Raw genomic sequence first — 24,060 nt, forward strand, 5'->3', positions numbered from 1 at the left:
CAAGATTAACATGTTACTTCAGCTAAAGAGAAAACTTTTCGAGTTTGGGTTTGGGGTAGACTTTAATAAATCTAATAAAACTTGAAAGTAGATTTTTTTCTGAAGTGAATTCTTGGCATTGTTCCTCAGGTCAGTGTTTGTTTTGCTCATTAGGCTTGGGTGACCTCTCCCTGAATTAGGAAGTTATTTTGACCCCCAAACAAACAGCAACTATCATAGTCCTTGTTCAGCTTTCTCAGCTTCCTAGACTCAGAGTATGTAATATTTTTACCAGAATGCAAGAAGACATGGCCTTATTTCTTTTTTCTTTTCTTTTTTTTTTTTTTAAGTTTTATTTTTAAGTAATCTCTGGACCCAGTGTAGGGCTCAAACTTACAACCCTGAAGTCAAGACCTATACGCTGAGTAGACTGAGCCAACCAAGTGCCCTGTGGCCTCCTTTCATTTTATCAGTTCCTCAGTTGTATTTCAGTTTCAAGTTTTAGCTTATCATTAGAACTAAGTAACATAGTTCAGTGCATCAGCTACACAGAAAAATGTTTCTCATGCATTTTTACTGAAGCAAAATGTGTTGTATAAAAATGTAGATAAAAAAGTTGAGATCTTTTAAAATGTGAGTGGTTGACTCTGAGGCCAAAAGTTGTTTAAATAATGTGAAAACACATTTTTTAACTGTTATAGATGCCCACTTTATTGGCAAACAGTTGTGGAACCGAAAGCATGATCTGAATTAAAATTACCTTTTGATTGGATTAGAAACTGTGTGTGGTTCTAGTTATGCTAGGAGGAGAGTATATGTGCCAGAATAGACGAAAGACTTGGAGCCTAAGAAAAGACAAAGTTCACAGCAGATCTGACCTCCATCTGTTGTGTAGGTCAGTGCACATGGCTGAACCTCTCCAGGCCTCAGTTTCTTCATTTGTAAAATGGAGCAATTCCTATCTCATGGGTTCAGCCTAGAAGTTAAGGTCACTATCATACATAGCAAATCTAGGCTTCAACACCAAGAATGACTGTGTTGAGATATTTAACCTCTTTGGGTTTAACTGCGGTTTTCTCATCTCTGAAAGCAAGAGGAGGTACCAGCTCCTGCTCCAGAGCCCGGTCCTATGAGCAGAGCCAGTTCTCAGTGTCTCTCCTTGTGGCGGTCATTAACACTTCCCCATCTGTCTCCCAGCACCATGTCTCCCCCTCACCTTCTGAGGACGCTTTACAGAGAAGCTAATCCTTTTAGGTGTTGCTGGTTCCTTCACCTAATGTGGAGGATTGGAAAACATAGGTGGTGTTGACAAATTATTCAAATTATAAAGTGAGTTTGTAGGTAATCAAGTAAAATGAGGCCGCACGTTTGCAGGCCTAGTGCAGTGCACTCCTCACGGATGCTCAGCACGTCTTCTTCCCTTGCAAAAGGAATAACAGTCTCAAAAGAAGTCATGAGAATGGCAACTCCATAAATTAGCACTTTTAGGTTCACCAAAGTACTTTTGGCCATCCTTTTCTGGTCATGTAATATAAAATTTTAAAAAATTGAAAATGCTTTTCATATACCTTATCTTTACTAAGTAATCAGATTTGTTCCTAAATGCAGCAAAGATATTACTATACCCATTTTATCAATAAGGAAACTATTACTTAAAGGTGTTAGGTAATTTCCCCAAGGTCACACCAAAGTGATAAGCAGGATTTCCAAAGAGGCTTAATAGAATCTGGGAAAAGACAGACTCTCTTTAATGGGATTTTTGCTAGACTTTATCAGAGATGAGTATTTGCTACATTCCAAACAATGAGGCAGATATTTTTCTAGTTTGGGCTGAGTATGACTAGAGCTGCCAAAACCGTTTTTGTGTGCAGATTTTATACGAACATAAGTTGTAATTTCTCTTAAGACCAAGAAGCAGGGCTGCTGGGTCATGTACGTGTGTATTAAGCTTGATAAGGAGTTTCGTATTACAGCTGTTTTCCAAGGTGGCTACACCGTCTGCATTCTCACTGGCAGTATGTGAGAGTTGCAGTTGTTCTCATCCTCGCCAGGTACTGAGGTGTTTTTTTAAAATCAGTTGAATAGGGATATAGTGGTACCTCGTAGTTCTAAGTTTCATCATCTGACTCGCAGCGATGTTAACTACCTTTCCATGTGCTTATTTGCCATAAAGTGTATCCCCTTTGGTCGGAGTGTCTGTTCCAGTCTTTTGCCCATTTTTTCATTGGGTTGGTTGTTTTCTTACTATTGACTTTTAGAGGTTTTTATACATTTTGAATACAGGGCTTTTGTCAGTTATATAATTTACACATATTTCCTCCCAGTCTGTAGCTTACCTTCATTCTCCTAACAGTACAAATGGTTTAAATTTTGATGAAGTCCAATTTTTCTTTTTTTTTTTCTTTTTTCTTTCTTTTTTTTTTGTTTTTTTTTTTTTGTTTTTTTTTTTGTTTTTTGTTCTGGTTTTCAGGTTTTCACATCATAGGTAAAAACCCTTTACCTAATTTTAGGTAACAAATACTGTTTTCTTCTTAAAAGTTTTATATTTTATATTTTATGTTTAGATCTATGTTGTATCCACTCTGAAGTAAGTTTAGAATAAGATACATGGTTTTAGATCGAATTTTGTTTTCCTATTGCTAATCCAATTGTTCTAGCACTATTCGTTAAAAAGACTATTATTTCCTCCATTGAATTACTTTTGCACATTTGTCAAAAATCGATCATTCCTATTTGTGTGGATCTATTTCTGGAGTCTGTATTCTCTTATATTGATCTGTGTGTCTGTCTCTTACCAGTACCACACTGTCTTGATTACTGTAGCTTTATAGTAAGTCCTAAATCAGAAAGTGTCATTCTTTCAACTTTTTCTTACTTTTCAATTTTGTGTTTGGCAATTTTAGCTCTTTGGCCTTTCTACATAACTTTTAGAATCAACTTCTCTGGATCTACTAAGAAAAATCCTGTTAGAATATGATTAGAATTGCATTGTACCTATAGATCAATTTGGCAAGAATTAACATTTTTTTCTGTGCGGTCTTCCAATTCATGAACACATAATGTCTCTCTCTATTTAGGTTCTTCTTTAAGATTTTCAGCAGTGTCTTAAAGTATTGGTTTCTTTCTTTCTTGTCTCTATGCCATTTTTCCCACCACTGGCTGGGATTTCTAGTACCTGATGTTGAGTTGGAGTGTTGAGAGTAGACATCCTCACGTGGTTCCCAATCTTAGAAATGATTCAGTCTTTGACCATTCAATACAATGTTGCCGGTAGGTATTTCTATAGACACCCTTTTCAGGTTGAGAAAATTCCCTTCTACCCTTAATTTTCAGAGAATTTTTCTATTATCAATAGAAGTTGCATTTCACCAGGTGCTTTTTCTATACCATTTGATAGGCTCGTGTGTTTTTTCTTCTTTAGTCTGTTAATCTGAAGGAATCGTGTAAGGGCTGGGGAGTGAGAGAATGCAGAAAAGAAGACGAAAAAAATGGGGGATTTTCCCCATGTACCCTGAGCATCCAGAAAACCCTTTCCCTGAGCCAGGCTTCCTTCCCCTAGAGCCCTCAGTTCGTGCAGATGTCTGCTCCCAGATTTCAGGCTGCATTGAGTCCAGTCTGGGGACAGTGGAGGGGAAACACTGGTGAACTCTCTGCTGTGCTGATTTGGTGGTAATTTACATTCTTCCCCAAACCCTTCAGCCAGGATGGACTTTTTTGGAATTTTTAAATGGCTCCTGCGTTTCTTTTGTCCCAGTTTAATGGCTGCATGGACTGTACTTGCTTCCCTTCACCTGTAATTAACCCGCCTTTGCTTCCTTCTCTACCAGCAGCAGGCATATGATTAGACTGGTTTGCTGAATTATGTAACCTGTACATTTTGAAAAATTAATGCTAATTTGAGGTCACAAGATGAATTTTAGGTATTGTAGGACCTAAGTAGTATTTTTTAGTTGAGTGTGAGCAATAATCACTATAAATGAAAAGCCCATCAAACTAAATTATAAGAATAGTTTAAATTGATATGTTTCCTAAGAATTTATCTCTGACTTTATTTTTTATGATCATGTGTTTTGGGGCCTGGGTGGAGGTTTCCCCTAGAGGCCTATCTGTGGGGCATGAAAAGGTGGAGGAGAGGCAGACCTGAGAGTGAGTGGTCTTCAGGTGAGTGGAGCTGTGGAAATGTCAGGTTATTGAGAAAACTGTCCACACCATATGGAAGAAGAGAGGAAGGCTGTTGAAGAGTTGTACTTTGTTTTTAAACCTTGAAGGAGACTCTTTTTGCTTTCCTATTTCACGTATTCTTTGTAGCCCTTCTCACTCCTAAAACTGACTTGGAGGCAATTAATTAACAGGGAACTGGAACGAAATATAATAGCATGTTTTAGGATGTCTTCCCTCTGACAATAGACTTTTTTTTTTTTTTTTTTTTTAAGTAAAGAACTAGGAGAAACCTTGGTAATTGCTTTCTTTTCGCTGTTTTTTTGAGGGGAGAATATAATCTGTTTGCCAAGCTGCCGTAGGCTTGATTTGTCCCAAATTACTTGTTTTTCTCTTTACTCCATGGTATTGTTCTAGGGGCACATACATGGAATACCCCCACACAACGTTTATTTATTTCACATGAGGAATCGCTGCTGCTTACACCTGCGATGTTTGTGTTTTGTTTTTTTTCCCTTTACCCAGGATCAGAATTCAGGCCATAAATGAAATCGGAGTTGGACCGTTTAGTCAGTTCATTAGGGCAAAGACTCGGCCATTACCACCCTTGCCTCCGAGGCTGGAATGTGCTGCAGCAGGGCCGCAGAGCCTGAAGCTGAAGTGGGGAGACAGTAACACCAAGACCCATGCAGCCGAGGACATGGTGTACACGCTGCAGCTGGAGGACAGAAATAAGAGGTGAGACGGCGGCAGGGAATGCGGGACGTTCTGTGGCTGCAGCTTGCAGAGCATCCTCACCTGTTCATTGCGCCTCTGATAAAACACTCTTCCTCCTGGTTGAAAAAGATTTCCTATGTATGGGGGTCCTGCACTTTGTACCCTCTGTTCTCCGTTGAAAATGTTCCAGACTGACATTCTGAAGACCCTGATTTGCCGACATGTGAGAATCTTCATGTGTTTTTTTTTTTTTCCTTTCACCAAGCCAGATAATGGAGAGAAATGACCCAAAAAAGAAAACTGTCACACTTAAGTCCATGCTACGTGACAGCGTTCTATTAGTCACAAGCACGGAGGGGAAAAATAAAACTCAGGAAGAGATGTTAGCTTTTTAAATATTCAGCGACCATCAGGACAAACATGTTTACCAATCTGAAATAGCTGTGGTGATGTACAGATGGGGATTGTACTCTGTAACTATGGGTAATGCAAGATCAAATTAACCAGAGCAAACAGGAGGTTCTTTATAAGACTCCACGCCCAGGAAATACTCTTGGCCATAGAAATCAAATCCAGCCTTTCACATAGTATTTATTGAGCCTAACTTCATTTCCTCTGAAAATGGCCTATCAGAAGCTGGGCTTCTGAACTGTATGTAGGAATAATTCAGATACAGAGTAAAAGGTAATGATGACCGAATGTTCTGTGACCAAAAGTCCAAATCAGAGAATCAGGTGAAGGAGGTGGGTGTGTGTGTGTGGCGGGGCGGTGGGGGGGGGGGGGGTGACCAAAAATCCGAGACACCCTGACGGAGCAGGTACCTGCTTCAACGTCCCTGTGGCCTATCTGCTAAACACAAAACCCTTTCTATCTTCCCACTTTGTGCATCACAGCCTCCTGCTCCTTCATGCAGGGAACTGGTGTAGTTAGCACAGAAACCCCCATCCAGTCTTCACCCCTTACCTAACTCTGGACTCAGCTGCTTTGATTCCTTTCAGTGCAGTGGAGCCCTGCTGGGGGGAAGGCCCTGTTTGAGGGGGGGGGGCCCTCCGGTGGAGACCAAGATCAAGGAAGAACAAGCCCCTGCCTCCAGCAGCATAATCCCAACCCACAAGTGGTCTCAGAACATTAATGCCCATGGAGAGAAGTGCTCTGGGAGGCTGGAGGAGGCAGGGACCATCTGGTTGCAAAGACCAGGAATGGCTCTTTTGAGACAGGTGACATTTCAACTTGACTTTGAAGGACCTGTCAAGCCCAGTCATTTGACTATAAAAGAACAAAAAGCGATTGTCCTATTTGAAACTAGTCCTGGTGTGGAAAGCGCAGAGAAAATGAGGCTGCTTTTGGTAGGTCCATTAGAGATCAAATGTATTCTCGCTCGTAGACAAGATCATTCATCTCACTGTGCTCTGTACCTTTGGATGCATGTTCATTATTTTACTGGCAGGGGACTCCTCGACTGGAGAGGGCTGGCAAGAATCAGAATTATGGACTAACAGAAATCCTGGATAAATATTTAAACCTAGCATTTGGGGAAATTTGTAAAGGAGCCTTTTGGTTTTTTTCCCTGGGTTTTTGGCTGCCCTTTGGTGGTAGAGAGAATCTCCATTAGAGGGCATCCTCTAGTTAGTGTACTGCTTTAGAAAAGGCGAAGCCCAGAAACGATTCACACTGGTAGCAGAATTGGGATCACAGGGAGGCCTGCCTGGTTTCTTGTGCGGTTGCCTCTGTTGTTACCCCCAGGAATGCGGGGAGAGCAGAGGCTCTGCACCCTGCTGTAGCCCTGCCCTGCGCGGGCGGGGTGTCTGCAGGGGGCACCTCGGATGCAGAACTGTACAGATGCCCGTGAACGCTGATCCAAATGAGTATGCTGTCATGAGATGTATAAATAAAAATAGACGCCAGACAGAAAAGGGTGCCGAATCCAGTGATCAATTCTTGCTATTTAAAAAAAAGGGGGGATGGGGTGGGGTGGGGGGAGGAGGCCCAGAGATGGCACTGTTAATCAAATAAATGACTTGCCTAAATTTAAATGGCAATTTAAGAAAACTTACCATTAGGAGCATTATTTTTCTTAATTTTATGATCTGGAGACCAAATTTATCTTTTTTAAATTAGATTTGTCAGTGCTCTCAGAAAGTTATTAAAGTGATGGGAGTATAGAACATAATAAATTCTCGTTCTATTTGTGGAACAATTTTCCTGTGATTTAATAGGATGAAACTTGGCCTAATTTGAGTTTGAAGATGACCTTCCTTAGTGTCTTGAAACTGAACTCTTGTATCGATTGGCCCCTTAAATCCAAGCCTGCCTTTAACTCTGGATCTTCAATTCACAAGGATTAGGGAGAAATCATCTGAGTTGGATATGTTAGAATTCTCGTGATTAGCATAGTTTCTGTCCCCGCTAGTCTCCTCGAGGTTCTTTGCGACTTGGACCTGCCTTGTCCAGTTGAAAGTACCGACGTTCATTCAAGGAGCAGATTTTTTCATTGAACTTGTTGCCACAGTGATTTCCAGTTGTGACTTTTGGGAAAAGTACACACATTCCCCAGCATATGCATTGATTTCATTAACTACGAATAAGTTCTTATCGTGTGTGTGGCAAAAATATTACGTGCCCTGCTTGTGGCTGAGGTGAGAACCAGAGGTATAGACTTAATTGTGGGTTTAATATCTTTTCCGCACCGGCACTCGGCATTGAAAGGGAGAGCCGCCAAAGTGGGAGTTGTGCAGCTGTCCTGGTCAGCTATGAAAGTAATGTTAGTCTCAAAACATTTTGCAACAGAAGCACAGCAAAAACTAATAACTCCGTGCTCGGCAATGATTAATTAAAATTGGCTTGATTTGGCCTCTAAAGTATTGGTCTTTCTCCTCATCCATAAAACAGAGGCTACACTAGGAGGTGAACTGAGTCCCTTCCTACCTTTTTCACATGAAAGCACTGAATCTGTGTAGGTCATGTGTGAGCAAAATCCTTTACAAAAGGGTGTCTCTTGTAAATGATTAGGGCACGCGGTCTATTTTTCCTTCATTTCTCAGTCTCTGCTTTGGGCAAATAAGAAAAGAATGGGAAAGCTACTAACTTCTTTAAAAGTGACCTCTTAATGTCTCAAGCCCCTAAGGCTTTATATCTACAATGTGCTGCTTTGTTTCTTGTATTTATTCACCTCTCAGTCAAAAAAATCTGAAATGAGCCAGAGATTTCTAAGTATAACGTTGGGCCAAAAATATATTTCCAAACTTCCTAAAGGACACTTCTATTTATCGAGCACCTACAAAGTGCCAGACATTGAGAGCTTTTATCTGCATTATCTAGTTTTTGAATAAAAAAGTGAAATATTTTCTATGCTGATAGGATTTCTCCCAAAGACTTCTACCAGCTAAATGAAAAAAATGGGTTGTTTTTGATAAGTTGACTTGAATTTAATTTTAATGATTATTATGATTTCAACTTATGATTACAGGCTTAAAATTAAATGAGCAGAGAAGGTTTCTCAGAGGAGATAAGAGGGTGTGTGAATCTTAAAAGGGTTCCAATCTTATCATCTTCTGCAAAAGAGCCTTAGGTTGGAGACCAGTGATAAACACTCAGGATTGGGTGGAAAACCAAGGACACAATCTCCAAAGCACAGATATTTCTCCAGCCGAATGCCTCTTTCTATTCTTGTTCTTGTACATGTGGTTCTTTTTAAATTTGGGGCTATTTCATGTAAAATAGAAGGGATCCCGAAAGGGATCCTTGCCTCAAGGTAAATCAACCCAGAACTCATCTGAGTCACCTGGACTTGCTATGTTGAAATTTTTTTCCCCCTTGAGCAGGACATTTGTTTTCCCTGTATTCAAGCTTTTGACTCACAAGGCTCCCAGCCCAAGGTCACTGACTACATATTGATGTAGCAGCTTCAGAGCCGCGCTTTATATTTATATGGCTGAGTTTATTCCTTGCAGTTAGAATATAATCATTCAATCATCATTTTTTTCCTGATTGACTATAATGTGCCAAGTCTTTTGAAGTATGTGACTCCCTGTAAGGAACTTATCTTGCTGAGAAAATAAGTTAATGGAACACAATGAGCAGACAGCACAAGAGATTTTATTCAATTTCAGCAGAAAAACAAAAATTATCCTAGTGTGACCGTACAGTGATTAAGTCTATTATCCTTAGCCAATCTAGCACAGAAGATCTGAATGTCTTTAGTTCCTGTGTATGCAAGAAGGGTATACACCCAAAGTAAACATTTTCATAATGCTGCATTAACCTAATACAAGGATTAGAATAACAAGATCAACTCATGCCTTTTAAGATCGTAAGGCTGTACTGACGATTTTTAAGGTGCATTTGTCTGTGTTATTGAAATGAAACGTTATGCTGCCCTAACAGAATTTGAGTTGATGCTGATTCTCGTCCTGACCCTCATGGGTCCATGTTCCTGATAATTGTACACAGCATCGAGATGAGAGGAACTTAAGTTCCAGGAATGCATTTACGGCTAATCTGTTGTTCGGGTTTAGCCAGATAGCCAATGTCTTTTACAGCCCATGCATTTCCAGCAAAACGGGGATGGGGGAGAGGGCGCTAATAAGACTGGATAATTACCGGTTGCTCTCCATTTAACTCTGCCCTTGTGCCCGTGACACTTTTCCCCTCATCAGACAAAATTGGGCGGGGGAGGGGGCCTTTGTTAATATGCCCAATATGACTGTTTACTGTTAGGGACAGAAAATAATCTATAGGAAGAAACCCTGAAAAAATACATACTAGGCAATTAATAAAAGTCGCCGGAGTGGATGAGCACTACAGGAGAATTGGGCTTTCTTAATGTGTGCCTGTTACAGAACAAACCCCTGCTTCTGTTTCTCAGAGCATATTGCTGAATAGATACAAGATGCCAGGCAACTAGCTCAGGGCCCGCGGAGACCCTCGGTATTAGTTTGCTTTTCTGGAATAGTCCTGATGCACATGATCACCCTTGTTGGGTAAATGACACTGTGATATAACCTTCAAGCACCAGAAGGCAATTGTGGTTCTCCACAGGGGTATCAAATCTCTACTGTAATCCCTGATCTGTTACTGAGCTTCTAGATGGCTGGAGGCATGTCCCTTAACTTCTTTTTGCCTTAGTTTCTACCTCTGCAAAATGGAACTAATGATGCCTGTCTCCAGTCCCTGAAGGATGGGGGGGGAGGGGGGAGCATCCTATGTCTTAGAAAAGCATAAAAATTAAGCCTACAAAATAAAGAGTAATGCTAGCTTGGTCGGTTTTCAGGCTGAAATGTCAGGTATGGGCAGAGCTAAGTGATGCTAAATGAACTGTTAGAGATCTTAATTGGACCAGAAGTAAAAAATTCAGATTACAGGGGTTTTTTTTTTTCTATTTGAAAATAGATTTTTTTTAATCTATTCCAACATGAATGGAATTGGATAGCAGTTTTCTCAGCATTTTTTTCCTAAGTCAGGTAAGATTGAGGCAAGCCCGTTAAAATAGAAATAGGCAACCGAAATTTGAAAGATTCTGGGAAGAGTATTCTTGAAGATGAGATTCCCTGCATATGCTTACTTGAAAAGAAAGCAGATGGGAGGTTTCAGGGTTCTCAGGTGGTCTTCATCCTGAGATCCTTTTTTTGAAAAATAAGTCTCTTTTTTAATATATGGATAACTAAGTACAGTTTGAACAAAAAAAAATTGAAAAAAGGAATTACCTATTATTCTTTGTAGAGTGCTCATCGGTAGCTATACTGCCATTTTATTTCTTAGAAAAGGGGGCATGCAACGAAACCTAATGAAAAAGTATTACAGCTGGGTCACCCACAAGCCAGTAGGCGTATACGCAGCTGAGAACGTGGGGAGATGCTCCCCGACATCAAAGCTAGTTTAGGAAATGCACCTTCCTTGCCTCAGGTGTCCCCACATGATGCCATCTGCTCCCATCTGCTTCTGCATAGACATGACGGGACTCCGTGTTCTTGGTGGAATGAGGAATGAGGACACATACTGCCCATTCCTGTTTTGAACCTCTCCATTCCCAAACATGGCTTCAGTAATGTAGGAGATTGTCCCTCTTCCCCCCCCCCCCCCCCCCCCCATGCACATGCCCATGCGGTCCAGGGGGATCAAGAGAAAATGGAGGCAGTGACATGTCATGTTAAGGACTATTACAGGTCGGGACTGGGCTGTACTGAGCTTACTGTGGATTTGTGGTGTTGTAGAGCAACTTTTGAAATGTGCGTCTTCAGCCTTTAGGACACTAGAGGTCAGTTTAGGTCAACTGGTAGATCATTGTGAGGCGTTAATATTAACGAGCTACTGTTAGCCTGTAATGGGCCTCTCGGGCTTATAAGGTAGCAACAAGGTAGTAAACACACAAAAACCTTACTCTTACCTCATTTTCTACCATGAACTTAAGTGATGGGCCATCCAGGGCATTCCTGGGTGATTTTTCTTTTCCTTTTTTTTTTTTTTTTTTTTTTAACCAAACTTTTGAGGAAATAGATTTTTAAATTCAGTTCTTTATATATCATTTTACTCGAATGTGGTTTAAAACAAACATTCAAAGACGTAACGTGTCTGAATTTCTTCCTTCAGTTGCACTTCACTGCAAAAAAGGAATCTTTCATAATGTGCCTAAAATATCGAGGTTAATAGTATGACCTTCTCCTACAACTTCTTGAAACTGTCAAGAATCTGTTGTTTCTGCCTTCCTAGTGTAAATTTAATAAGAAATCGTAGAATTTACTTGCTCCTCTCATTTAGGATCTCATAAACGTTCCTGCCAGGTGAACAAGATGGTTATTATTATCCCAAATGTCTGGAAGCTCAGCCTGGAGAGTTATCAACTTGTCCCAGTCTGTAGTGAAGGTAACAGACTGCGCATTGTGGCCAAGGCTTTTATGCGTCTTTGTAGTAGAACAGTTTTTTAAAATAACTGTTAAATTGGCAATACAAAAATCCACGTGTGCTCGCTACGTTAGAAGGGTTTAGTGTCAAGGCTGAAACAAGTAGGAGGCAGAGCCATAAAGAATTCATCTAGACTGTAAACTTTCAGTGACGCACCAACCTTTGACTTGTTTGTTTCCCCTTCCAAGTAAATATTTATAGTACGAGAGCATTTCTTCCCATTTGTCCTTTCCCTAGGTTCCATCAATGGGCTGCACTGATACAGAACCCCATATTCATGTGCCTTCAGCCGCCTGGGTTCACCGGGACCGGGTTGGGGCGGTGGTGGCGGGGGGTGGGTGGTACCCACGTGGACAGCTTTCTCTCTGGCTGAGGAAAGCCTAAGAGGATGCAAGTAAGGGATACCATCCTGGGCATCCGTCAGGCTTCTCCAACATTGAAAAACAGGGTAAATTGCTCATCAACCTTGGTGTCTCGTCATTAATAACATTAGTATTAGTATCATGACAAGGAGTAGGCATTTCGTAACGAGCGCTGCCTGCATTATCCTGTTGGATTCTCACAACCGCCTCCGAGCGGGGACAGTGTTCGTTATCGCACCATTCTACGCAGATGGAGGTGGCTTACACGGCTGCCGTAGAGCCCACGATCGCCAGGCTGTTGAACCTAAATTCAAACTCAAGCCTGTGGCCTGCAGAGATTCTTTATACCCACTGTACCTTCTGTTCCTGAGCCAATGGGGCAGCTTTACAGGTGTTCCCACTCCAGTACTCTTACTGGGTCTTCCCAGGAGCCCGGGGTCACGGGGCTGATGCCACCTGAGGTATGTGGCCATGGGCAGCAGGGGTAGAGAACAGAGCAGAAGACCCCTCAGAGGCAGTGCCAGTCTAGGCCCCCAGCTCGGGTGACTGGTAAGGAGCTGTGGCTCCACAGGGGTGCCGTGGCTGCATATGCCTTAGCCTGAACTGACACTGAGAGTGTCCAGTGACTTCACTGAGCCGTTCCTATAGTCCAGGAACCGTGCCACCTGCTACACGTATTTCATTGCGTTTCTGTAGCATCGGAACATCTCCACAGAGTGGGTCCCTTGTTGCCTGGGCCACCCTCTCACCCTCAGAAGTCAAGGGATTGAGGTCTTGGGGAGAGACTTATCTCCATCTGTTGATTCGGTAGGCACCCCAGCTGCTCCAGATTCTCCCCATTCCCAGCTGATTTTTTTCCCCCAGGCTTGGAGCAAGACATGCTGAAGTGATCTGGGTCTGGGCCTTCATGGCAGTAGGACACCTGTTGACCCCTGGTGGCGACTCTGAATCCCAGGCCCTGTGGAGCCCAGAGGCTGACCCGGGGGTGGGGGGGGGGGTGGGGGGGGGTGGAATCTGCAAAGCTGCATGGCTCCTGTCCCCTTTCCATGGCAAAGACGTGCTCTAGGTGCTGGATCCTTGATTCCACATAAAACGTGTCGCCTTCGATCATTGTGTCTTGACGCGCAGCATGCGTTTAATTCTATCACCAGAGGCCTCTGGCTGACTTATTAATGAGTTTTAAAATGAAGGTGGCTTAAAAAAAAAAAGATTTAGGAAAGAGAAAAAATTCAGTTGGTCTTTGTAAAACAAATATTTGATGAATATTTTTAATCTCTCCCCGGGTGGTCCTAGCCACAGGGTGTTAACCTACGGAGCCTCCTAGAGAGGCCACCATGCAACTGGCATAAATCACTGGCTCCAAAGGAAGAAGATTCTTTCTTCTCCCGCCTCTTGGGATGATGGAAAATAAGTACAGGACTGCGGTAAAAGAGGGACTGTCCTTTCCGTGGTGGCGTGTGAGCTTTCTGGGTTGCGGTGGTCGCCCTCGCTCAAATCAGAAGGTACAGCTCAGAGGAGGGAACTGAGGACCCGGAGGCAGACGAAGCCGTGGTGCGCGGGGTGCGCTGCGCCAATGAGGGTGCGGGGGCGCCCGGGGGGCTGGGGAGGCAGCCTGGGACCAGTGTTAGCCCTTCGACTTCTCAAGATTGAAACCCCTCGAAACCCTGAGAGTTGGAGTAAAAGCGCAGGCGGCTGTCAGGGGTGTCGGGGCTGCTGGGGGTGTCGGGGTTGTCAGGGCTGCCGGGGGTGTCGGGGCTCTCGGGGGTGCCGGGGCTGTCGGGGCTGCCGGGGCTGCCGGGGGTGTCGGGGCTGCCGGGGGTGTCGGGGCTGCCGGGGCTGGCGGTGGAAGCGCTCTCCAGGGACCTGAACGGGCGGCGGGCTCCGGGCTCCGGGAAGGGTTCTGCGGCTCGACTGGCAGGCTGACGTGGACGGAGCTTTCGCTGGAGTCCCTGGACCTCGGCGTCTGATAAACCGCTTTGTTAAAATAAAGAGGCGTGAGACCAGACCTGACTGTGGTGACCCATTTCCCATCTTCCTCCTCTCCGGCCCACAGCCTCGCCTCGCCCTCCCTCCCTCCCTTTCTGCTCTACGTCTCCTCGAGGAGGACGAGGCCACAGGAGACCTTAACGTGATAAACGTATGAACCTTTCAACCCTTTGCACACTTGCCGTCCGTGTCTTCAGTGGCCCCCGAGGCCCTTGGCCGCCCGTCGGCTCCCTGTGACCTGGGCCCGTGTGTCCAGCTCAGGTCCAGGCCTCAAGAGGGCAGGACACCGCCTCTCCTCCGAGCGGGTGTTGGGGCTGGGGTCGGCCCCGCCAGCTCTTCGGGAATGTTCCTCCCAAAGCTGCTAGGCTTCCTGGTGTCTCCCCTGGCCGCCGTGCCCCTTGCACTCAGGAGAGAGCCAGGGCGTCCACCGTCTCCCTCCTCTCACACGGGGCTCCGTCCCTGGCTGGCGCAATGACAGGCCCAGGGCTCCTCCCGCGCCTGTTCTAACAGGTCACAAAGCAGGGCAGCAAGCAAGTCATGACTTCTTATTGCCAAAGTGGACAGAGGGTGAGACTAGAGAACCGGTTGGACACGTGCTCATTCTAGAAAGGACGGGAGGGAGAAAGAGCTGCCCCTTCCCTCCTGCCCTCGGCTGCTCCGCTGGCCGCGCCAGGCTGCCCGTCCCCAGCTTCCTCTCCAAGGGAAGTCCCGGCGACAGGGTGGGCCTCCCCTGCCTGCCTAAAGCCACCTTCCCTGAACGCAACGGGCCCCAGAGAACCCGGCCCGGACACCAGGGCGTAGATGTCGACCTTGAGCTTTTTTCCCTAAAAGCAGACGCAGCCTCTCCCGTTTGCCAGTAGCGCTGTCCCCAGACTTAACCCTGTGCCCTCATGGTGATTTTTAAGGTCCTTCGTTGTAGCACCTGTGTCCATGGTGCCTTCTATACGTTGGGGTGCCGCGTTTCAATTTTTAAAAACTTGAAATGTGGCAGTAAAAGAGCCAAACAGTAAATTAAAGGGGGGGGGGACCCCAGCCCAGTCCATAAGCAGGTTTTGATGTATTTGAAAATTGAGGTGTATGCTCTTCGCCCAACTTAGATGACACCGGCGAGTTAGAGTCCTGAACTGCCTCTGTGCAGTTCTCTGTGACCGTGAGTGCTCCCGTCCACGCAGATGGTTTGACCTTATTTTGGAAAGGACGCGGCCTCCCTAGAGCGGGGCGTGGCGGGGAGGCGGTGCTGGTGCTCGCCATCCTCTCCAGATGTGCCCAAGGCCCGGGCTCTTATGGCAAGTTTGTCTGCTTCTTAAACCGGGGGTTCCGCTGTGCCGCGTAACCAGGGGCGGTTGCTCTGGGCGGAGACCGGCCCAGGTGAGGCCACGTTAAGAGGAGCTGTTGCCTCGGGCATCACGGGTGCCCTCGTCGCGGAGGGGCGTGGCGGGCCCTGGGCAGGTTGCCATGGTATTCGCCGGGTCGGAGTGGACTCTGGCTTTCCCGGGAATCGCAGGTGTTCAGCCCTTAGTAGAAGGTGCTTCCTTGCCCCGCAGAGCAGAGGGGGTGTTAAATAGTCACATGACTGGGGCTCAGGAACCCGAATTGTGAAGGCCGATGAGTGCGTGGGGGTGTTAAAATAAGTATGGGCTCTGACGAGTTCTCTAAAAAAGTTGTTGAATTTCTAGACTCCTCCATCCCTCCTTCATCCATCCCTCCCTCCCTCTTTCCTTCCATCCTTCCCTCACTCCCTCCATCCTTCCACCCCTCCCTCCCTCCATCCAGAGGGACCTTTCTCTGGCACAGGGAAACGCTGCTGCTTTCCGACAGCCCTGACCGCGCACAGGACCAGCCAGCCCGCAGGGATTTGCTCTTAGTCATCCTGGAAGCCACAGGGCCTGGCACACAGCAGATGTTCAAGAGACGTTTGCTAAATGGATTCATAGTTGCTGCCTACCACCCCCCCCACCCCACCCCCGGCCCCGGCCATGTCAGCCTAAGAGTCGAGACGTTTTCTGCCGTGATTCAGTCTGACCGACTTCCAGCAGTATCTGAAGACGGCGCGTTGTCCTTAGACTCTGGCACCTGGGAGCATCGACAGGCCTGTCGGCCCAGGGCGGGCAGCGGTTCTCAGAATGTCCCCGGGCTGGCAGGACTCAAATCTCAAACCTACAGAAATCCTGGATAATCTGGAGCGGGGGTGGGTGGGGGGTTACTTCCAGAGGTTCTATCTTTAACTGTAAAACGACAAACTGACGGTAGTACACGCTAGTTCCAGGTAATCCAGTTTCACTGTAAAAGCGCACGTTTCTCAAGACCCCGGGGAGACCTGAGGCCGGAAGGCCTTGCTTTCTACCTGCTTACGCCCCCTAGAGATCACAACTAGCAGAGTCCGGAAGAGTCCGGGTTCCGGGAGGAGGAGGATCCAGAAGCTGCCAGTTTATAAACTGCCCAGTTCACCTGTGTCGGCTTTTCCATCATTTTAGCCTGATGGATGATTTGGAGCAGAACATCTTTTTTTCTCCTTCTAAAATGTCTTCTCAAAGATCTGTAGTCTTTAATGTCGTCTTGCTGGTTTGGGAAGGGGCTTTGGATGCTCTTGCAAAAGATCGAGGTTAAAATTTAAGGGATTTTCCGGCCACGCCTCAGTTACTTGGGAAATCCGGGTCAAGAGCGCATTTCTCAGGTGCCCAGATAGCGTTACTGTCGTGGCCTAACCCCGAGTCGAAGGTGAGTTCGCAGTGACGACGAGCTTCTCTTCACTAATGGAAGTTCAGGCGGCTGATGGCTTCTGCTCCTTCCTCCAGGTTTATTTCCATCTACAGAGGACCCAGCCACACCTACAAGGTGCAGAGACTGACGGAATTCACGTGCTACTCCTTCAGAATCCAGGCCGCCAGTGAGGCTGGGGAAGGGCCCTTCTCTGAAACCTATACGTTCAGCACGACCAAGAGCGTCCCCCCGGCCATCAAAGGTTTGTAGGCAGTGAATCCTGGCAAGTTCTTCTGTGAGCGGAAGGAAATTACCTTACATACACCCCCTCGTGTCAGCACCCTTGAAGCCCAGCCAGCTCCCAGGAGAGAGGCTGCGGGCGGGTCTTCTGCGGAAAGGAGGGCACCTCCCCAGGAGGCCTTTCCTCAAGTCCGTGGGAAGACGGACTGCAAATCGTGTGGTAGGCTCCAACCCCCAGGGCACAGCTAAGGAAGAGGAACAGTCTGGAGTGACCCGCCTTGGGTGGGACCGTGAGGGGTTTGTGGGGGGTTTGAGGATCGCTCTGCCCAGGGACTGTCAGGAGGAGCCAAGGTTGGGATCCACCTTGGGATGACTCTGGTGCCCGACCCCGGCCCCTTCCGCAGCCTGTGCCCCGGGCCCCAGCCCTTACTGTGCAGAGGGGCCTTCGAAAAAGTGCCTCAGTGGCCTGGCCTCAGCTCCCTGAGTATTTGTCCGGAGGCCTGCCGGTGCCTAGTTCATTCCGTCCCTTCGTGGGGACAGGGAGTGAGCAGAAGGCCCTGTTCCCAGGCCCTGCCTCCCCTGGGTCTGGTGAGCCCGTCTCTCCAGGCCAGGCCGTCCCTACCAGCCCCTCCGCACTCAACTGGGGCTGATGGACTCGCCTTCCAAGGACGGCTGGCCACATTGAGGGTCTCCGTGATTCTGTGCCCCTCTGAGTGTGTGCTTGTGGATGGACATTGGAGCACGGAGTTGAAAGCACTTGAATTCCACGTACGTTTTCTTCAGAAGGGCAGTTTCCTAACGCTGCCCCTTGATCAGATCTTCTTACTCTTGGGTTCAGGAAATTGTTGTCTTGGCTGGAAGACCGTTTTGTCTGATAAAGATCCCTTATCTTTTTTCCATAAATTGCATGGTGTTTTGGCCAACTAACTGCAACTTATTTTTAAAAAGACCTTTATTTCTCTGAAACAGTGTTGTACAGAATTGCAAGCAGAAACCACCCCCTCTAAAAAAATGTGAAGAGTAAAGGGAGTTCAGAAAGGAGTTAGGCGTTCTGGTTACAAAGTAATAAAATACCAGGTATTGAATTAAGCTATAGAGATATAGCATAAGCTATGAGAAAATCTTTTAAAATTCCCTTAACGTTGTAATGCTTTACTACCAACTAATACAACTTTCCTCTAAGCCAGAATTATGAGTCCAACAGGTGAAAAATAAACTAAAAAAATATGTAAATATGAGATAACTTGATTTTTAAAGGCTTTCTCTCAATGCTGGCCATTCTCTTGGACTTACTCTCATACGTCACATGCTCCTCAAACCTTCCTTAGCCTCACACACAGATGAGACTCTCCTTCCCACTTTGTTCGTACACCCCAGCTTACTCTCCTTTACGTGATGTTTCTCTTTGTATTTGTCTCCTACCTTGCTTGCCCCGTTCCTCAACTCAATCTTAATTCCCTTGAAAGCAGAGTTTACGTCCCCATTTTTGCATTCTCCAAATGTCTCCAGCTCAAGGCCTCATCATAGAACATGTTCAATATTATTGAAAACATAACAAACTTAACAAAAAAACGGTTGAGCGTCTGCCTTCAGCTCAGGGTGTGATCCCAGAGTACTGGGATCGAGTCCCACATCGGGCTCCCTCCCCACGGGGAGCCTGCTTCTCCCTCTGCCTGTGTCTCTGCATCTGTGTCTCTCTCATGAATAAATAAAATCTGAAAAGAAAAGAAAACCTAACAAAAATGCAATCCAGGCCAAGGAGTTATTACTAGGATAAAGAGCACAGGATTTTTTCACCAATAGCTTGCTAGTGCTGTGTCAAGGGTGCAGTGCAGGTGTTACAGGGGGCTGGGCAAGCCCCTGTGTCTGAGTGGACACAAGCACTCCCCCTCTTCCATATCACCAAAATGTGGGCGGTTATTGTGATACTTTGAGTTTTGAGCTTGGACATGTGGGTTTGTATTTCAGCACCTCGAGTGACACAGTTGGAAGGAAATTCATGTGAAATTTTATGGGAGACGGTACCACCCATGAAAGGTGACCCTGTCAACTACATTCTGCAGGTATTGGTTGGAAGAGAATCTGAGTACAAACAGGTAAGAACCAGTATGTATGGCACACGTGCGGCTTATCAGTCAAGCCTCTGCCTCTTGCCATGAACAGTTCAGTGACTGGTGAGCGGCATTTTTCTTAAAAATCAGCCATAGAATCTGCCTGACGTGTACTCATTTATATGCCCTCGTTTACATTTTGTCTGTGGAGGTATTAAATCTTCAGTTCTCAGGCATGACCCTATAAAGAACTTTAAATTCCATAGTTGTATTTGATATTGGCAGTAATGTTGACAAATATCAAAATCTTTATGCAGTTGAAAACCAAGGGGCCAATGGTTTGACTATAGAGAAGTAATTTCAGCTGAACTGCTGAAGCCTGTGTCCTGCCTTTTCTTTTTTTTCTTTTCAAGAGGTTAGGCCAGAACCCATGACCTTCAGATCAAGGCCTGAGCTAAGGGGCCCTTGGGTGGCCCAGTAGGTGAAGCATCTGACTCTTGATTTCAGCTCAGGTCATGATCTCAGGGTCTTGGGAACGGGCTCCTCACTGCACTGGGCATGGAGCCTGCTTGGCATTCTCTCTCTCTCTCTCTCTCTCTCTGCATCCCCCCCACCCCAGCCTTTAAAAAAAAAAAAAAAAGACCTGAGCTGAGATCAAGTGTCAGATGCTTAACTGCCTCAGCCCCCTAGGGCCCCCCACCCATCTGCCTTTTCTGTAGGAGTTATAACAGAGGAAGGGTTGTGACTTATCAGCTCTTGAGGCCTGTGATTCAGCAGCTCCAGGTATCACTGTTTGTCACCCTTTAGTATGCAGGGAATCCCGGGGAATCTGTTAAATGCAGATTCTGATTCAGTAGGTGTGAGGTGAGAGCTCAAGAACCATCATATGAGTCAGCAAGGCTATAGAGATCACATGAAAAACCCATGCAAGAGAGAATGTAACGGGAATAGAGCCAGATAAAGAATTTGCTTTTATTATTTTTCACAACACTTTTTGGTCCTTAATTCTTCCAAAACTACACATTACCAGTCACTGGCTATGAAAGGTTCAGATACTCCATCGGTTTCGGTCGTGTTTCCAGGAACTCAGTAACTATTTTTGTGAAATCAGGATATGAACCATTACACTAAGGAAAAGGTGAGGCCCATTCCTTACCAGAACTTTTAATGGAGGCATGCGTGTGTGTCAAACTCAGTAACTGTCTTCTAAAATATTAGCAATTTGTAAAGATCTGCCTCTTTAGCTCTAGAGGCTCCAGATATACAAAACAGGTAGAAAATAATTTGATTTGGAGTTTTTGTTAAATTGCTGGCTCACATTCCTTACTTAATAATAAAGAATACTTGTAAATGTATAAAACAAAATTTTGGTACATTTCATGTACTTTGTTAACAAAGAATCAGATAAAAGAATATAATTGTGGGGCGTCTGGGTGGCTCAGTTGGTTAAGCGTCTGCCTTGGGCTCAGGTCACGATCCTGGGCTCTCAGGATTGAGCTTCACTTCGGACTCCCTGCTAGTGGGGAATCTGCTTCTCCCTCTGCCTCTCACTCTGCTCGTGCTCTCAATCTTAAAAAAAAAAAAAAAAAAAAAAAAAAAAAAAAAAAAACCTAGAATGAATTGCTTTAGCTACACTTTGCAAAAAAACCTGTATCTTTTTAACTATGACATCTACCAAGTATTGATTAACATCTGTGGATGATGTCATCCAGTTTCCATCATTCCTCTGTAAGAGCAAAACACTGGTGTATCGTCTGACTTCCCAATCTCATTCTATAAGGCATATCCCATTTCAGAGTAAATAATTTCATGTATTTGTTTCAGCTCACCAGAAAAATGGTCTCAGCTCAGCGAGCAGAGGGTTTTTCCCACTGGATTTAGTCATCTTAATGCCAGTAGCATTGTCCTATTCCACAGCAATGTGATAATGGTTAAAAGATAAAATGTTACAGGATCTCACAGCCTATGGTTTAACCTTAAGGTTATCATACCTAAGAATGATTCATGTCCAAACAGTACATTCAATGCATGTTCGTTATTGTTATTTTACAAACGTTCTATCCACGCACCATGCTTTTCCACCTGTTCTTAGAAAAATGTTCTGCTGCTTAAACGATAGTGATTGCTGTTTGACATTGAAAAAGCAGCATTATTTGATCAGTAGCTATACATTGCAAGCATTGCTAAAACAGGTAAATCCATTCAGTAGTTTAGATCTTATCAGCAGGTCAGCTCTTTTTCATCAGCTGTTTGGGAACACTGGCTGGCTTAGTCTGGAGAGCATGTGATTTCTCAGTCTCAGAGTCGTGAGTTCAAGCTCCATGTTGGGAGTAGAGATTGCTTAATATCTTTAGATTTTTTTAAAAGTTTTTAGTTTGCTTAATGTTATATATTTAGACCCATGGACATATCAATCCTAATATGGTACATAATCCCATGTGTATACCTCAGAATTTCTCATTGTAGTTATAAACGAGTTTCTTGTTGGAAATAGATGAGAACATAGTACCTCGGGGCAGGCTCAGTGGATGGGGATTAGCATTCTTTACGTAACCGTGTGTTTACTACATTTCCCAAGAAACGATTAAGCTGGGTAGTGGTACATAAAAAGCCAGAGTTGAGTCAGGAACTCTTTGTACTCCGTTTCTGTGCTTCTCCCTATTCAATAAGCATTAACTTAAACATGATGTTTTGAGTATTTCATTCACTTGTTCTGAACATGAAATAGGGAATCAAGCCTCTTTCTATTATGGGTGCAGAGTAATGGTTAAAATCATTATGGTCCAGAGATAACAGGCTCTGAACACATAGAAGCAAAGCAAAAGAAAATGGGAGGTAATTATTGCCGAGCGTGTACCCCGCACTCGTAGGGAGCACTGTGTGCTCGGTCCCAGCCCCAGCCAGAAGCAGCCACTCACGCACGGGCTGGCGGTGCTCGTTTGTGTTTTCTCAGCTCTGGCGCTCAGTAACTGCTTCTTGCATACGTGAAAGAGGCGGTTTCAAGGAACAGGGTTACTTACAGCTGTGGTGGTGACAGAGAGTAAGGGGGGGAAGGTTACAAGGGTGTAACTTCGGTGGGGGAAAAAAATCCCCTACAAGGGGCGGGGGGGGGGTCTTTCTGCTTCCCAGACTTGGGTTTACAGGCAAGTACGGCACCAAGGCTTTCTCTGATGTTTTGCTTGAAACATTGACTTTAACTTCACCTTGGTTCTAGCTTATTAGCTTTCTTTTGTTCAATTATCACAATAGGAAGCGAGCAGCTGGCCTTAATTATAAAACAATCTCTTATTAAAGTAGTGAGTCCTCACCCACGATTGTACTCTAGGTTAGAATGCTTACATATATTAATTAGGCTTTTCTGCCATTAATAAATGTTTTTTTCCAAGAAGCTTAAAACTTCTTTTCAGACACTATTAATTATGAAGCATTCTATTCTGGAAAAGGCTGAAAATTGTATGTATATACAGGTGACTTTTTTTTTTTCCCACAAGATATAACAGAGTGTGATCTGTATGTAAAAATGTAAAGCAAGAGTATTCACATTCATATCCCTGTTCACACTGCAAGAACTTTTACAGAGAATAGTTAACGAAGTTGAGAAAAGAGCAACAAACTAACAAATTATTAGGGAAACAAGATTTGTGGCAGGTCGTTAAAATTCTTGGTGCTAAGATTTGTTGCATTAAGAAAACCTTTAAAGCATCTGCAAATTTATGGACCTTGACAGTTAATTTGATGGCATCTCTGTATAAATTTTCATTTTGTGTCATTTTTAGAATATAGTATTGGGACTTAAATTGCTTCTTTATGGCATCACATTAGGTACCATGAGGAAAGTTCTTCTTTTAATACAACTATTTGAAAGTCTTGTGGCTTACGTATTTCTCATTGGCTTTCAATTCAGTTCCCTAATGTGGTTTTTGGGTTTTTATAATTTTTTTTGGTTTTGTTTTTAATTTTGGCCTGAATAAAGGGTCCTAACCCAGAGCAAAATAATAGATCAACATAGGGGTATTTAAAAGCTGTCATTTTACAGATTCTTAACTTTCTGAGATTTTTAGGTTCCTTTAAAAATAGCTGATGAAGGCCTTCAGAAAAGTGCTCCTACATCCATTTAAAATTCATGAGACAAATACATATTCAGTTTCATGGAGCCCAGGCATAGGACCCTGGTTTATTGAGAAACAGTTAAGTACTCGTACTATGAGGGATGCCCGGCATATAACACAAGAGCATGGTCAGTGCTCTCAGAGCTGATAGGCCCTTTGGGGTGAAAACAGCAGACCCTCCAGAAGCACGTTAGTAACACCCGTACCTGTACCTTCTGCAGAGGGGGTAATATTGCAGGTCGGTGGGTTCCCTCTTGAGCTGGGGGTATCCCACAGTCATGTGATATTGGAAGAATTAATTCACCTCACTGAACCTTGGCTGCTGTGTGGCAAAAGCTGGGCTACTCATCCTCTAGCTCAGGGTCCCCGTGAGCTTCAGCCCCGTCAGTAATGAGGACATGCTTTGTGAGCGATGAGGCTGTACAGTTATGTCTCCCTTTGCAGTCCAGGAAAGAGGCATCGTTAATAGAGACACAGGCATTGGCCCTGATGTGGGCCTCCAGAGATCCTCCCCAAAGACTCGCTGGGAGAAAGGATTCCAACGACACAGGATGTTGTTCTGAATTCAGGGTCGGTCGCAGATTCTTCATTTTAGTTATCTGGGTATTACTGTAAATCCTCCTGGTTGGAATAAACATGTCAAAATTACTTTAAAATGTACATCAAATCAAGAACAGAAAAATAGTCTTTATAAAAATAATATGGCTGATACACTTCTTGCGATATTATGATTGGTTACTTCAATAAAGACAGTCTTACATGGAGCCATGCCTTTTAAATTGGGTTGAGGCAGGAGGAAAAACCCATAATGGTGCCTCTGTCAAAATGAATGAAAATAAAGGGACACCAGGCCACGGCCTG

At 44.7% G+C, this 24,060-nt stretch overlaps 1 protein-coding gene across 1 annotated transcript in view; it reads left to right on the plus strand.

The window, feature by feature from the left end:
• FNDC3B (fibronectin type III domain containing 3B) overlaps nucleotides 1-24,060 on the plus strand; it is a 339,644-nt gene that overhangs the window by 307,169 nt on the left and 8,415 nt on the right. The window contains 3 exon segments of the mRNA XM_025425602.3: nucleotides 4,663-4,875; nucleotides 16,895-17,061; nucleotides 19,008-19,135. Coding sequence (XP_025281387.1) covers nucleotides 4,663-4,875; nucleotides 16,895-17,061; nucleotides 19,008-19,135 — 508 coding nt within the window.

Source organism: Canis lupus, chromosome 34 (assembly GCF_003254725.2).
Source record: "Canis lupus dingo isolate Sandy chromosome 34, ASM325472v2, whole genome shotgun sequence".
NCBI lineage: Eukaryota > Metazoa > Chordata > Mammalia > Carnivora > Canidae > Canis > Canis lupus.